The sequence below is a fragment of the Thamnophis sirtalis genome, unplaced genomic scaffold (genome assembly GCF_051295495.1).
Source record: "Thamnophis sirtalis isolate CommonGarterSnake01/CBP01778 unplaced genomic scaffold, rThaSir2_p1.2 scaffold_10, whole genome shotgun sequence".
Classification (NCBI taxonomy): domain Eukaryota; kingdom Metazoa; phylum Chordata; class Lepidosauria; order Squamata; family Natricidae; genus Thamnophis; species Thamnophis sirtalis.
In genome coordinates this window covers 62,412,071-62,428,519 of record NW_028261390.1, presented here as the reverse complement: position 1 = coordinate 62,428,519, position 16,449 = coordinate 62,412,071, and the positions used below count along the sequence as shown (strand labels likewise).

General features: G+C 43.0%; 1 protein-coding gene across 7 annotated transcripts in view; it reads left to right on the top strand.

Annotated features, from left to right (window-relative positions):
* The window catches only part of EXOC1 (exocyst complex component 1), a 48,978-nt gene that overhangs the window by 27,186 nt on the left and 5,343 nt on the right, over positions 1-16,449 (top strand). For 4 of the 7 annotated variants that reach the window (XM_087724718.1, XM_087724715.1, XM_087724717.1 and 1 more), the window contains 8 exons: positions 19-124; positions 4,142-4,186; positions 7,220-7,383; positions 8,306-8,416; positions 8,507-8,583; positions 10,281-10,509; positions 11,356-11,539; positions 13,376-13,575. In XM_087724718.1, coding sequence (XP_087580844.1) covers positions 19-124; positions 4,142-4,186; positions 7,220-7,383; positions 8,306-8,416; positions 8,507-8,583; positions 10,281-10,509; positions 11,356-11,539; positions 13,376-13,575 — 1,116 coding nt within the window. The remainder of the gene's footprint in view (positions 1-18; positions 125-4,141; positions 4,187-7,219; positions 7,384-8,305; positions 8,417-8,506; positions 8,584-10,280; positions 10,510-11,355; positions 11,540-13,375; positions 13,576-16,449) is intronic. The other 3 variants (XM_087724720.1, XM_087724719.1, XM_087724716.1) reach the window with 1 other exon arrangement.

Sequence of the window (16,449 nt, the reverse complement as noted above, 5' to 3'; positions counted from 1 at the left end):
CTTTTTTTTTTTTTAAAGAACTACATGGATTATTTATCACGTTTGTATGATAGAGAAATAAAGGATTTCTTTGAAGTGGCCAAGATTAAAATGACAGGCGCAACTAAGGAAGGAAAGAAGTTTGGTAAGTTTTTAAAAAATCAAACAAACACCAAAGAATCTTTTTTTGTTTGTTTGTAGTTAATCACTCAGAATGTAGCAGAAATACAAAATTATTTCAAACACCTTAAAATATATATATATCTCTTTGCTAGATGTAACTAAATATCAGGATGCAATTATGCTTCGGATAAGCCTCAGCCTTGTGCATTAAAAAGGGAGGCTAATTTAAAAAAACACACACTCTAAAGTAATTTTCTGCAACACGTTCAACAGAAATGAAATAGAATTGTTGACATCTTGCAAGGCTTTTGTAAAATTTTGTTAGAGCTCGAGAGGAGGTTCAGTGTTTTCCTGTAAATTAGATAATAACCCCTGGGCTGGAAAGATTTATTACACTATAAACCCTGTTCCTTGTTTGACAGGCAGAGTAAACGGGGGAGCTCTCTTTTAAGCTGTTGTTGGTGCTACCTGATTTATTGTAGATGAGATTCTGGGGAACTTTTTCACACTTTACGACCATTGTAGCATTCCCCTGATCACCTGATCAAAATTCAGGCAGTTGGCCACTGACTCATACGTATGAGTCCCAGAAGGTCCCCTCTTGCGACCTTCTGACCAGCAAAGTCAATGGGGAAACCAGATTCACTTAACGACTATGTTACTAATTTAACAACTGCAGCAATTCGCTTAACGACAGTGGCAAGAAAATCGTAAAATGGGGCAAAACACTGTTAACAAACATCTCACCTTAGCAACAGAGGTTTGAGGATTCAATTGTGGTCGTAAGTTGAGGACTACCCGTATACCACTACTTTTCTGGAGGGAAGAAAATATACTTCTAGCAGCTTGTGTTTTTTTTTTTTAATCAGCAAGACTGTTTTTTGTTTTTAATGAAAAGCAAGTAGCGGTATAGGGAGAAGCAATAAAAAATACATATAATCTAGTTTCTGCGGGTAAACAAATCTTTTCTAGATACGCAGTTTGAGTTAGGTTGGATCCAAAATCATGCCTTCCTTCAAGAATAGAAAATTGATGTAGCCACCCAGAGCCTGTCTCCAATTAAGAAAAATATAAATATTACTATGTGCAACTGAATTCTTAGAACGCATTTGCTCCATTTTTAAATGCTTGAACGTCCTCACCCTTGATGTTTTTGTTTAAAAAGTCAGGATTTGATTACATTGTTTTAAACTTTATATTTACAAATGTGGAATTAGCTGAAATATGTTTTTTAATTTGTTTTGCTTGCTTTTGCTGGAAAAATCCAGCAATTAGATCCCACAGATTAGGCCTCCTCCGGATACCATCAGCCAGCCAATGTTGACTGTCGACCCCCCGGGGGAGGGCCTTTTCTGTGGCTGCTCCGGCCCTTTGGAACGATCTCCCCGTGGAGATTCGGACCCTCACCACCCTTCAGGCTTTCCGCAAAGCCGTTAAGACCTGGCTGTTCCGGCAGGCCTGGGGCTGATGAGTTCCCAGCCCCACTCGAATTGCTGATCGTTGTATGGTTTTAACTTGTCTTTGTATCCTGTCTTGTTCCGTTGTTTTTGTATCCCCCCCCCCCCCACTTCCCCATATGTCTGTTCGTCGCCCTGAGTCCCTCCGGGGAATAGGGCAGCATACAAGTCTAATAAATGGAAATGGAAATGGAAATTGGCAGATTATAAGACACTGTATAGTTTCTCCTGTTTGAGCAAGGGGCTGGACTAGAAGACCTCCAAGGTCTCTTCCAGCTCTAGTCTATTCTATTTCCAAGTTTAGCATTATACAATGTGCTGAAGATACCTTATTTGGCTGCCTACTCTAAAAAAATATATCTCTAAATATTAAGTTCATTATGTTTTTATATTAGCTGGTTTTAACAAACTTTTTCCTTCCTGTGATAGATCAAAATAGGATACCCATAGCAATGGGTCAAGCTGTGTCTTGCGCAAACATGAAATAATTGCACACATGACACAAATTTTATATGTGTGTGGCGTGCATGCTTACGTGCATGCTTACTTGGAAGTAAATCCAAGTGAATTCATGAGCCTTCCTGGACAGGATTCCACTGAATTTTATTTCTTGCGGGCACTTTCTGAACTATACCATCGATCATTTTATCAGCCGGTGGCAGTTGAGAGTGCGATTTCCAGATTTCTTTTACAGTATTTTAGGTCACGTTGTCTCTTGATTTTGTATTTGCAGTCGCAATGTTTGTCCCCTCCATCTGTGCTCAAACCCAGCCACACTTAACATTACAGCAAAACGGATAGAAAAACAATCCTGTGTTACACACACAAAACTTATTACTGCCTGTCTTAAGTTGTAAAAATGAGGCTATTTGTACGGTTTGGTACAAAGACACACCTTAGCCTCCTGATCGATAACTCACACTTTAAAGATTTGCTAAGCCTTTCACAGCTTTTCTTGGTGGGCCTCAGGGACCTTTGAGGACGGTTTCCCGGGAAAATGACGATTTGACATTGCTATGTAAAGTAGCATTTCTCTCTTGGCTCATAATTTGGGGTCGTCCCATTATCGTTGGGACGAACCCAACAATGCAAGCATGAAGGTGGGGCCCATTAGGGACTAAGGCAGTGTTGGCGAACCTTTTTGGCACCAAGTGCCGAAACGGGAATGTGTGCATGCCAGAAACCGGAGGAGCAGCCGCCCCGCAACGCATGCGCGCACTGGGAGGATGATCCTTTGGTTTCCGTCACGTGCATGTCAGCTGATCTTCATATTCATACGTGCGCCAGAAATCAGAAGATCAGGTGGCCAGTGCTCATGCATGCGCCGGAACCTGGTAAAGCAACGAGCAACGGTTCTGCGTGCCACTTCAGCCACTCGTGCCATAGGTTCGCCATCATGGCGCTAGAGTCTAGAGCGGTAAGTCCTTTGGACGTCAACTTCCGCTGGCTGGGGGATTCTGGGAGTTGAAGTCCACAGGACTTAAAGTCACCAAGGTTGAGAAACACTTGTCTAGAAGATGTCCAATGAAAGTGGGTTTCTTCATACAGTCCAAGGAAACTACATCCACACCTCTTGCCATGCTGCAGAGAAAGTTGGGGTCAACTTCTGGATCAGGGTGGGGGGGAAAAATAAAGCTACAATTGGCTGTCAATCAAATTTGACTCCTGGTGACTATAGAAGGCACATCCAAGTACTTTGGTTTCCAGCAGTGTGGAAAGAGGTCTACAGATTGTCCTTGACGTGCAGCCATTTCTTTAGCAGTGATTCAAAGTTGCCGTGACGTTGACAAAAAGTGTATTTATGACTGGTCCTCGCCCTTACAACCACCGCAGCATCCGCAGCCTTCCAAGCTCACCTGAGTGCTGTTTGCGGCCTTTTCAGCTGGCTTCGGAGAAGCAACTCATACGGGGAGACCCGATTTGCCTTCAAGACCACACGGCTTACATAGCAACTCGGGCCAAAAAGGTTATGGAACTGGGCATGACTCACTTAACAACTGCCTTGCTTAGCAGCTGAAATCTTCATCCCAACCTGTGGTTGTAAATCAAGGACCACCTCTTTAGCCCAGGATCTAATGTGAACATTGTATAACAGGAGTCTCCAATCTTGGCAACTCTAAGCTTGGAGGACTTTTAACTCCCAGAATTCCCCAGCCAACAAAGATGAGTTGAAGTCCGCCAGGCTTAAAGTTGTAAAAAATCCTATCCCACACTTTGTCCAGTTCAGATCTCGTGGTTCCTTTGGGCTGCCAGATTCTTTGAGCAAGATCTGCTTTCTTTTATAACTCATGCGCACTTGATGTGCACCATCTTGCATTCAGGATTCACCACCATTTCTGGATGAAAAAAATGGGAAAAATAATGGAGAGACTACTTAACACATGTTTCCCGCCTATTTAAATTAGATCCCACCTTAGTGCCTTCCCAGCTATGTATGTTTGCCACTTGTAGTTACTTGCTTCTTATAGTTCTCTGCATGTTTCTTTCCAGCTAGTGCTTAACTTGCATCTCGTGCATGATTTGTGCCAAATGCATTTTTAACTTGTCTTTGTCTTTGATGCTTGCAACCTAATTCATCCCAGCCACCCTGCCTCGAAAAGAAAGTGCTGTCAAACAGGAAACAGAGAGTGAGTATCACCAGAACTTTTAAGTGGTTATTGCCAGTGCATTTTATGTTTTGGTTAAAAAAAAAAGGGGGACACGGAGGCTCAGTGTCTAGGACGCTGAGCTTGTCGATCAGAAGGGTCAGCAGTTCGGTGGGTCGAATCCCTAGCGCCGCATAACGGAGTGAGCTCCCGTTACTTGTCCCAGCTTCTGCCAACCTAGCAGTTCGAAAGCACATTAAAAAAAATGCAAGTAGAAAAATAGGAACCACCTTTGGTGGGAAGGTAACAGCGTTCCGTGCGCCTTAGGCATTTAGTCATGCCGGCCACATGACCACGGAGACGTCTTCGGACAGCGCTGGCTCTTCGGCTTTGAAACGGAGATGGGCACCGCCCCCTAGAGTTGGGAACGACTAGCACATATATGCGAGGGGGACCTTTTATCTTTACCTAAATTAACAAAACAAGAAACAACAACAAATTATCATGGCAAAGCCTGTCAGATGCGGTGCTTTTGCACTGATCTGAGGTACAGGAAAAGCAGGCGTTCGATTGGGGAATCGCGGGAAAAAAAACTTGAATGCTGCAGTGGGATTTGAGTCATGGGCCAAATAAAACGTCTTTCACGATTTATGTTAAAATCAGGAAGATCGTCTCTTCCTCGTATTTCTTGGAATGGGAGACAAGTCTTTCCAAAGTGCAGGATGCTGACCCTGTGAAGGAATCCACGAGGATTGGTAGGGGCACTTAAGGACAGCTGCAAGCCCAGTGCAAGGAACTGAAAATGGTTAAATAATGCTAGCATGGAATTCTTCTGCATCCCATCATCCTTATTCATTGTAGGAATACCATTTTGTGCATACAGAGTCTGACTGGTGGAGAACTTTCTCCCATGCCTCGTCCCCCTACACTTCAGTTTTAACTTGCAGCCAATCTGAGCTCGTATACTGATGTGTAGGCCTCCATATTTGCATTTTCAATTAGCTGTCGGCCGTTAATTTTGAGAAACATGGTCCCCAGTGTGTGCTACCTGACTCTTCCCGCTTACATTCTTGTGGCGCCAAGTAAATTATTTCAGACGTTAACACTTGGTTAGCCCAAGATCTATGGCACGATTGGTATTCAGTGGCATTGCCATCTGCATGGGCATCAAGTCATCTGTAGTCTCCCCCCATGCGTTGTATGCTGAGAACTATTGTGCTGCTCTTCGAATGTGGGTTGTTGTGACAACACACATCAGGTTTCATGGCTTGGGGCTATTGTGGATCAGCATTTCATGAGACCTGGGTTGAGCACTTTTCTAGGGTGACTCAGTGGCTAAGATGCTGAGCTTGTCGATCAGAAGGTGGGAAGTTCAGTGGTTTGAATCCCTAGCGCCACATAACGGAGTGAGCTCCCGTTACTTGTCCCAGCTTCTGCCAACCTAGCAGTTTGAAAGCATGTAAAAATGCAAGTAGAAAAATAGGAACCCCCTTTGGTGGGAAGGTAACAGCGTTCCATGCGCTTTCGGTGTTTAGTCATGCCGGCTACATGGCCACCGAGATGTTTTCAGACAGCGCTGGCTCTTTGGCTTTGAAATGGAGATGAGTACCGCCCCCTAGAGTCGGGAACGACTAGCACATATGTGCGAGGGGAACCTTTACTTTTAAAGCACTTTTGTCTATACAAAGGATGATCTCCAAGGGCTTTTCCCACCCAATGTCCTATTGCACTTCCTACCCCTTTTCAAATGTTGGGCTACTCAATTACAGTTTCTCAGTTTAAGAATGAGCCTTCTCAAATGAAGACGAATATACGTGTCCCAGGATCCAATCTGGGTCGGTCACCAGGACAAGAGCTTTTGAGTTCAGAAGTTCTCTAACTAGAGAGAAGTTCCCTGAAGATGGAGCCCATCCTCCAGCATGAGTCCAAAAGTTCGGAAGACAAAACTTCTGGTCCCAGTGACCGACCCAGCTTGGTTCCTGCAATAAGCTTTCTTTCTCCAGCACACTTGGAAAGAGGTATTTAGAAGACTTTAAATTAACCACTGTTCAGGTAGTGATTAATCATAATGACCAGAAACAAGCCAGTTTCATAAAGGATGTTTGGAGGCTAGCTTCTTTGCCCTGATTGTAGTTATGATTAACAGCAGTGCAGGGTGAATAAAGAATAACACTTGAGTCATGTCAAATGTTTTGGTTGTGACTCCAAATCCCTTCCCATTTGCCGCTGCCAGCCTGGGCTGATGTGATTGATGCCCAAAAACAATTAAAGAGAAACAAGACCTCTAAAAATGCCTTACACTGTCCCAAACAATGATTTGTCTAAAATTAAAGCAGAGGATTGCATTCTGCTCAAAACTGCTGGGGTGGTGGTGGATGGAGTGAGACATCTCCTCCTAATTTAGAATTTAATTTGCCCATTTTAGAAGGATGATGTCAGGGTTGGAAGCCCACACACACACTCCTGGAACTTTTTTCTTTTAAAGCAAGGGAGCAACACAAAATTGGGAGTCAAGATATTTTGATTCACCTGTAAGAATTTCAGAATTCAAATTCCTTTCCAGTTGAAATGAAATACTGTATAATCAAACCGCAGCAAACAGCTAAAAGCTGGAAGAATAGGTGGCATGGGAGAGGTTTCTACTTAAAGCCCCCCCCCCCTTTCCCCAAGAATAAGGAGACTGTCCCTAATTTTTTTTCAGGAGTTGGTTGCTTCTACTTTCTTCCAAAGAAAATAGTAATGTGTTGCTTTTGTTCCGCTTTGCTTCTAGAAGATGCCCCTTCGTGAATTGTTCCTGGCCCTTTTCTGTCTTGCCCTTACTTGTGCTCTTTCCTGGATTACTAGTGGCCTTAGGTGCTAATTCCTGTATTGGCTGATCCTAAATGTCTGTCGTTAAGTGTGCATTTCTGAATTAGTTTACTATTTATCTTCGGTGAATCAATGGGGCAACACCGGAACAGTTGGGTTTATTCTATAGGGAATGCCCTCATAATATGCAGGTAGATGAGGAGGTTGTTTTTAACGGGTGATGCCTACGATGTTGCAACGACTCATCTGGTTTGTATTACGTCATAGGCCTTCATGGAAGCTCTGGGAAGTTGACCGGCTCAACATCTAGCTTGAACAAACTCTCCGTTCAGAGTTCAGGAAGCCGTAGATCTCAATCATCCTCCTTGCTAGATATGGGAAACATGTCCGCTTCTGACCTTGATGTAGCAGATAGGACTAAGTTTGATAAGGTAATGCAATGATTCTGGGTATAATTGCATGCCAGCTATTGCGCCTCCCAAAATACTAAAAATATTTCGAGCAATTTCAACCAAACTCGGTACACAGGTGAACTTACTCTCTGAAGACAAATACTGTGGGGGCATAAGACACCCCTAACACCCCTTGGGGGTGGTGGTGGTGTTCTGTTAAGATGCAGCCTGTTGTGCCTTTAAATGGCTTCTACTGTACTGCCGTAAAATGGCTATACAGTGCAGTGGGAATTGCCATGGTAACGGCTTCACATTACTCCACAACGGGGCTCCCTCTGCTAAGGGGGAAAATCCAACATTAGAAATTACGTTTGGTCCGGACATTTTCTCCCTATAAATAAATAAATACCCGGGCAATGCCAGGTTATCGGCTAGTTAACAAATATAAATGCCACTGCAACCTTCTTGTTTCACATGAATCAAGTATTCCAAGCTCTTTCCCATACCTGGGACCAAAGATCTTCAGGCTGTAATTCTTCATATTGTTTCTCAGAATTTGACGTCAAAGGGAAAAGGATATCCGATGGGCCCACAATAATTGGCAGAAATTCCTCTGCTGCCTTTTCAACACGTGGAGAATCCACATGGCAGCAGTTTCTGCCTTAGCAAGATAGAAAAAGAGGCTATGAGTAGGCTAGAAGCTGATCTCCTAATTTTTTTTGTCTTTTAATGACAAAAACTCCTAATATTAGCTTTTAATATTTTAAGCACCTTTTCCAAATCTGGCAGAGCTATTTTCTTGAGCTATTTCTGCTTTTTCCTTCTTCCTCTAATAGCGTCTTCTGACCACAGGTACAGTCAATTGAAAACACTTCCATTGCTCTTAAATGGAACATAATGGCAATAAGAGATTTGTATATGTGTGTTTGTGTGTGCTAAATATCTGTTTTGATCCTCATAGATTTTTGAACAGGTCTTAAGTGAATTAGAGCCTCTCTGTCTGGCAGAGCAAGACTTCATTAGTAAATTCTTCAAACTTCAACAGCATCTCAGCATTCCTGGAACACCGGTGGTAGGACTCTCAATTTGGAAATTATTGACTCAGAACTAAATGGCTGTAACCTTAGCCTGATTTCCATCCAAATTTTCATTTATTTTCCAGAGCGATACCGAGGAGACTGACGGAGGAACTTTAACAAAACCACACAATATTGGTGGGCTGCAATCAGCATATTCAGAGTATGTTTCCAATTAGCAGAGGGATCTTTTGAACATGAAACACTCTTTGTGTCTTGAATACATTGTGAATCTTTGTTGTTGCTGAAGAAGTTAGCTGCGTATAAATCACATAAATAAACATGCTTGCTCCTGGGGCAATGAACAATTCCAAATAAAAAACCACAGAAAATTGTGTTTAGTGTGGCCTTAAGCATAACGTATTTTATTTGGTTTGGTTTGGTTTGGTTTATTGGATTTATATGCCGCCCTTCTCCCAAGGACTCAGAGCGGCGTACAACATTAAAAAAACCCACATATTACAAAAGTTTTAAAAAAAATTAGAGTATCCAAAAAACAAACCCAATTGAGATTAACAATAACATTTTTTAAAAAATTCAATTAAAATTAACAATAATATATCATTTATTTTATTTTGTTCAGGCCAGGGCGGCTTGCTGGAAAAGCCAACTTTTTAGGGCGCGTCGGAAGGACCGGAGGTCGGAGATAATACAAAGCTCCGGGGGCAGCTCATTCCAGAGGGAAGGCGCTCCCACAGAGAAGGCTCTCCCCCTGGGGTTTGCTAGCCAACACTGCCTGGCCAACGGCACCCTGAGGAGGCCAACTCTGTGGGATCACACTGGACGGTGGGAGGCTACCGGTGGCAGTAGGTGGTCTCGCAGGTATCCTGGGCCTAAGCCATGGAGCACTTTAAAGGTCATAATTAGTACCTTGAATCGCACCCGGAAGACAACCGGCAACCAGTGCAGGCCGCCTAAAAGGGGCGCAACATGGGAGTACCTAGGTGCCCCCATGATAACCCGCGCAGCCGCATTCTGGACCAGTTGAAGCCTCCGGGTGCTCTTCAAGGGCAGCCCCATGTAGAGAGCGTTACAGTAGTCCAGGCGAGAAAGGACGAGAGCATGAGTGACTGTGCACAGAGCATCCCGATCCAGGAAGGGGCGCAACTGACGTACCAGGCGAACCTGGTAAAAGGCCCCCCTGGTCACGGCCGTCAGGTGTTCTTCTAAACTAAGCCACGTATCCAGGAGGACTCCCAGATTGCGGGCCCTCTCTGAGGTCCCTTCCAATTCTGTGAATCTGTTAAATCTGCTAAAAGAGAGGGTCGAGTTTTGCACACAGCAAATGATAAGTTATGCAAAAGCTCCTAATCCTGGTGGGTAAAAGGCATTGCTGTAAAATCAAAAACAACTCAGTTGGATAAATTGGTACCTTCAGCTTTTTGTGAACTAGATGAAGTTTTTAAACTCACAAATGTGTTGAAATAGAGCCATATTCTGCTTCTGGCCTTCTTTATCTCCCAAGGTGCTAGGCTGCAGGGAAGGAACAAATAACAGCTCCTGTAGTCTCAATCATCTCCAGAGTATTAAAAAAAAAATAAGCTGGGAGCAACATGAAGCTAGTCATATATCTGCTTGTCGCCCCACTAAGATGATAGCAGTGTTTCATTAGTGTTTTTCCAACTTAGCACTGACTGGGGAACTCCGATAATTGAAGTCCACACATATTAAAACTCCTCAGTTGGAAAAATACTGAAATCGATCAGTATTGAGTTCCTCGTGAGGCTCTGTGAATGGACGATGACTTAGAAAATTAAAAATAATCAAACAATGTCCTTAAAATATATATTAAATCTCAGTCTTTGCCTAATACTTATAAGTGTTATTAATATTTATAATACTCCATGCCGTCTGTTGCAGGACTCACATGATCCGGCAAATGATGATAAAAATATTTCGCTGTGTTGAACCGGAATTGAATAACCTCATTGCTCTGGGGGACAAGATTGACAGCTTCAATTCTCTCTATATGCTAGTGAAGATGAGTCACCACGTCTGGACAGCGCAGAATGTGGATCCCACCTCCTTCCTTAGCACAACTCTCGGAAACGTTTTAGTAACCGTCAAACGAAACTTTGATAAATGCATTGTAAGTTTTTGAGCACTTTTGATGATTAGATGATTCGTAGTGGGTTGAATGCAGTTTGGATTCAGGATAAAATTCAAAAGTCAAAGTGAGATAATAAAACGGGATGGCCTGTGTTGTGCTTTGGTATTGCCATTTGTTGTTGTTGTTAGTTGCAAAGTGGTGTCCGTCCCATCGCGACCCCATGGACAACGTTCCTCCAAGCCTTCCTGTCCTCTACCATCCTCTGGAGTCCATTTCAGCTCACGCCGACTGCTTCGGTGACTCCATCCAGCCACCTCATTCTCTGTTGTCCCCTTCTTTTGCCCTCCGTCTTTCCCAGGTTCTTCTCCAGTGAGTCCTTCCTTCTCATTAGGTGGCCAAAGTACTTGTGTTTCCTCTTCAGGATCTGGCCTTCTAAAGAGCAGTCAGGGTTGATCTCCTCTAGGACCGACTGATTTGATCGCCTTGCAGTCCAAGGGACTCTCAGGAGTCTTCTTCAGCACTGTAGTTCAAGGGCCTCAATTAGCATAGCGTGTAACAGTATTGTATAAATATTTAGCCCTTTAAATGGAGCCCTTTCCCCTCCATTTCATGTGGACGAGAAGTTGAAGAAAGACGAAACCTGTGGAATGAATACACACTCACACATGGGCCCACACTGATTTTGTGCGATTCATATTTCTGTGTAGCAAATGCAGAGGAATACTAACATGCCTTGACAATCTTATTTTCCCCGAATGTAACTAGATTCCCTTTGTTTTATCGTTAGATCGGAGATACCCTTATTTATCAGGAATCAGTTACCTGCATGGAAATAAAAGTTTTAAGCTTAAAAACATGGCTAATCTTTTCTTTTTAATATTTTAGAGTAATCAGATAAAGCAGATGGAAGATGTAAAGATATCCAAGAAGAGCAAAGTTGGAATTCTTCCTTTTGTTGCTGAATTTGAAGAGTTTGCAGCCTTGGCTGAATCTATCTTCAGAAATGCTGAACGCAGAGGAGATCTAGATAAAGCTTACCTGAAACTTATTCACGGGGTTTTTGCTAATGGTAAATTCTCTTTGATCTGCTATGTCATAAACAGTTATCTCATTTTGATGAAGAATTGAACTGATATTGCCGAATCGTGTTCGGCATTATTGCACTACAAGTCACTTCCAAATCATTTTTGTCACTTGAGAGTTTGTATCACTGGTGGGATTCAAAGTTTTTTACTACCGGTTCTGTCGGCGTTGCTTGGTGGGCATGGCTTGGTAGGCATGGCAGGGGAAGGATACTGTAAAATCTCCATTCCCACCCCACTCCAGGGGAAGGTTACTGCAAAATCCCCATTTCCTCCCATCAGCTGGGACTTGGGGCGTGGCCAGCCAGAGGTGGTATTTACCGGTTGTCTGAACTACTCAAAATTTCTGCTACCGGTTCTCCAGAACTGGTCCGAATCTGCTGAATGCCACCTTTGGTTTGTATCTATCAATCACGCATGAAGTGTTTTACTATTTCATCCCATTTCTTTGCAACTCTCTTGTCAATTCCCAGATTCTGATTTAGAGGTAATTGTTGTTGTTTGTTGTTGTTTATTGGATTTATATGCCGCCCTTCTCCCAAAGGATTCAGGGCGGCGTACAACATTAAAAAAAATACATATTACAAAAGTTAAAAAGGAAATTAGTTAGAGTATCCCAAAACAAACCCAATTAATATTAACAAAACATAGGTACAGTCAGTAAGCAAAACTAAGACATAATCTAGCTGAATCTGGGGAATTTCAAGGGATTATGATTTGGGCATGCCCACTGAATGCTACGGCTGTGTGGAACTCTTTAAGTTATAAATGCAGTTTGCTTGATTTTGACTTTACATGCTGTTCAGGCCAAATCCTGACCTATCACTTAGTAAATTAGTTGATTCTCACCAGTTATAGTTTAACAAAGCATGAGTGGTGGCCTACAGGTGGAACTCTCGCTTCACAATCAGGAGGTTGTTAGTTCGATCCTAGGTAGAGACAGATATTTCTCTCTCTGGGCATGATGAGAATATATCTGCTGAATGTAACTCCGCATTGGTGACAGGGAAGGGCATCCGGCCAGTAAACACTCCACTCCATTCAGCTGCCCAGAATTGAATTGAATTGAATTGAATTTATTGGTCTTGTATGCCGCCCACTCCCGAAGGACTCCGGGCGGCTTACAATAAACAAAGGAAGGGGATAAATAGACAAATAGACAAACAGCAATTTAAAATACACAACATTCATAGTTCCCGTGGGGCTGGCTATTTCAACAGCCCCCCAGCCTGCCGGAGCAGCCAGATGTTCGTGGCTTTGCGGAAGGCCGGGAGAGTAGTAAGGGTCCGGATCTCCATGGGGAGCTCGTTCCAGAGGGCTGGAGCTGCAACAGAGAAGGCTCTCCCCTGGGGAGTCGCCAGCTGACATTGGCTGGCAGATGGGATCCGGAGGAGGCCTAGTCTGTGCGATCTGATCGGTCTATGGGAGGTAATTGGCAGGAGGCGGAATCCACCACTGCAAGAGATTATGGGGTCATTAAAAGCCGATAATAGTTAAACAAAGCATGGGTTAGTGTGAAGAGACAGAATAGTCTCTTCTGATTCAAATAATGTAATGATGATAACAATGAGAGACAGAACTGATTTTAAGTATACCCTAGTACATTAAAATAATATTATAATGTTACTTTCTCTCTTATTAGTTTTCTTTTTTTCTGTTTTATAACTACTAGTTAAGACCTTTTTAATTTGTTGTCCACTATCCTTTACAGCGAACTCTTTGCTTGGGTTTTCAAATGTATCACAATAATCTTCTGACTTTAGAAAGTAAGCATTGCTCTTTGATATTTGACTACGTGGGATGTGTTCTTTTTATTTCTGTAGTTGAGAAAGTAGCAAACGAAAGCCAAAAGACTCCTCGGGATGTTGTTATGATGGAGAACTTTCACCATATCTTTGCAACGCTCTCTCGTTTGAAGATCTCCTGCCTGGAGGCTGAAAAAAAGGAAGGCAAACAGCAGTACACAGATTACTTGCAGTCATACGTGATTTATTCTTTGGGACAGCCACTTGAGAAATTAAATGTAAGAATTTTTTTTTAAATTCTTTAATTCTGGGTTTTCTCTCCTTCATTAAATAATCATTTTTCAAATCATTCTGATAACGAGAAACTAATTTCTAAGAGCAGGTTTCTTAGAGTGGGAAGAAGTGATAAAATATTCCTTCTGAATAACTCTAAATCAGGGATGGCTAACCTTTTCCAGACTGGATGCCCAAAGTTTAGGCTCAAACTCCCAAAATTAAATGTGTGCATTCCCCCGGTGCATGGCCTCCGCAAATGCGTGCAGTCCCCATACATGCACCCCCCCTACATGTGCATGTGACCCCCCCTCGCACTTGTCCCACCCAGTGTGCATGCACAGCAGAGACCCAAAGACCAGCTGGCTGGCGGGAGACACATGTGCATCAGTGGTGGGTTGCAAATCTTTTTACTACCTATTATGTGGGCGTGGCCTATTTTGTGGGTGTGGCTTAGCGGTCATGTGACTGGGTGTGCATGGCCAACTTGATGTCACTCACCAGGAGATGTCACGGATTGGGTAAAATGTGGTGAAGCTCACTTAACAACGCTCTTGCTTAGCAACCAAAATTTTGGGCTCAATTGTAGTCATAAGTCAAGGACTACCTCTGCCTTCCTCTTCATGGCAGCCTTTGTTAGTAAACTCCCTCTCCTTTCTGGCAATTTTCCTCTCTGTTAGAGACACTAAAATAATCCAGACAATGTAAGGTTTCCTGCTGCAGCAGAGGGTTGGACTAGATGACCTCTGAGTAGACGCCTAGCCCTAAATTGCTGTGTTGTTTTTCTTTCTTTCCTTTCTTTTCTTTCTTTCTTTCTTTCTTCCTTCCTTCCTTCCTTCCTTCCTTCCTTCCTTCCTTCCTTCCTTCCTCCCTCCCTCCCTCCCTCCCTTCTTTCTTTCTTTCTTTCTTTCTTTCTTTCTTTCTTTCTCCCTCCCTTTCCTCTGTGGGAAGCAATTAACCCCCCTCCCCCCAAAAATAAAATATTGCTCCCAGAAAGACTCGTTCCACATGTCTGCCAGATAAATAATGAGATAATGAGCCTATAGAAAGTTTGGCTCCATTCACAAGCAGGGAATGATCCAAACCCTTTTAGAAACACAAAGCCCATATTGCACAAACCCCAAAAGTTCAAAAACATAGAACCATATAAGAATCCTACCTTTTATCCAGTTTGTTGTTCAGTTGACCCAGAAACAAACCTGAATGTCACTTTGCAAACTTCCTTTTTCAATTTAAAGCAGGTTGGAATTTAAAGTTTGCAGCATTAAGACTTGCGGACTTCAACTCCCAGAATTCCACAGCCAGGCATGCTCAGTTCCAATTTAAAGCAATAGCATTTTTTTTTCTACTTTGGTGAATCCCAGTTAAAAAATGAGATTCCTTCTTTCTTTTTCTTTCTCCCTTCCTTCCTCCCTCTCCCCCCCACCCTCTTTTAGTTTTTGAAACCACTTTTCCCTTGCCTGAACCGGTAGGGAAAAAGGGCTTTAAAAAAAAGCTTCTGTCGAAGGTTCGGGTGCATGGCCTAGCCACCATTGCTATCGGTCCAGTCTGGTACGCCAGATTTTCACTATCACTTCTGGCGTACCGGACAGGACTGGGAGGAAGCCATCTCTGATGCGCATGCGCGGCAGAGCTGAACTGAGGGGATGGCCCGCATGCCATCAGAGAGGGCGCTGCGTGCCACCTCTGGCACGTGTGCCATAGGTTTGCCATCACGGCTCTAGATTGTTAAATGAATGTTGATAACAAATTGAATATTTTCAAATTTTCTTTTAAGTGTTCAAAAAACTGCCGGGTTTTCCTCATACTTGATGACCTTCTGATGACCTTGAGTGGTTTGTATCATGCCACAAAAATGCACAGGCCACAAATTGTATGTTTAAGAAGTACAGGGAAATTTGTTAAGTTGTGGCATATTAACTACATTTGTTTTTTTTTTAACGTAATTTTAAATTAAGTTTCTCTGTAATTTAAAGCCAATCAAATTTACTGTATATACTCAAGTATAAGCCTAGTTTTTCAGCCCACTTTTTGAGCTGAAAAAAGCCGCCTCGGCTTATACTCGAGTCAGTGAAAAATTTGCCCGAAATGGAGGAGAAAAAGGGGCGGGGCCATGCCGCTGGGTGACGCTCGTGAATGGCCCAGCGCCCCTGAGTTTCCCCTCCCTCTGTGTCAGTTTGCCGCGCAGCGTGCACCGCACCATCCCCCCTCCTCACGTTCTAATGTAATGCAGGGCTATCTTACGATTCCCCTTCCTCCCCCTCCTGCCGCTCTGCAACGATGTCCCACCTCCTCCTTGTTATGGCAAGCAGCCACATAGCGATGTCCCACCTCCTCTGGTACAGTGATCCAATGATAGGAATCACTGTGCCGTGTGTCATAGGAGGCGGGACATCATCATCACAGCGGGACATCAGCATCATGAGGTGAGTGAAGTATTTCATTGAATACACCGGTATTGTGTGATAATAATTTGTTATGCAGAGCAAATTTTTACAATGGCTACTGTATATTTAATGGGCACAGGCAGGCTGTATATGTTATTCAATGGGCAATGGCATTATTGGTATCTATTTTTATTTTTGAAATTTATCGGTAGCTGCTGCATTTCCCACCCTAGGCTTATACTCGAGTCAATAACTTTTCCAGTTTTTTGTGGTAAAATTAGGTGCCTCGGCTTATATTCGGGTCGGCCTATACTCGAGTATATACGGTACTTTCTGAAGTAGGGCTCCCACTCTCCATTCAAAGGTAAAATAAAGTCTATTCAAGAAACAGAAAGCAAACCTCTACTTTAATGTTATGACAGTTATTGGTTTCCTTTTGGATACGGAAGATGAAATAACTGTTCTGCGTTTGTGAATGTGAGTTTTAAGGAA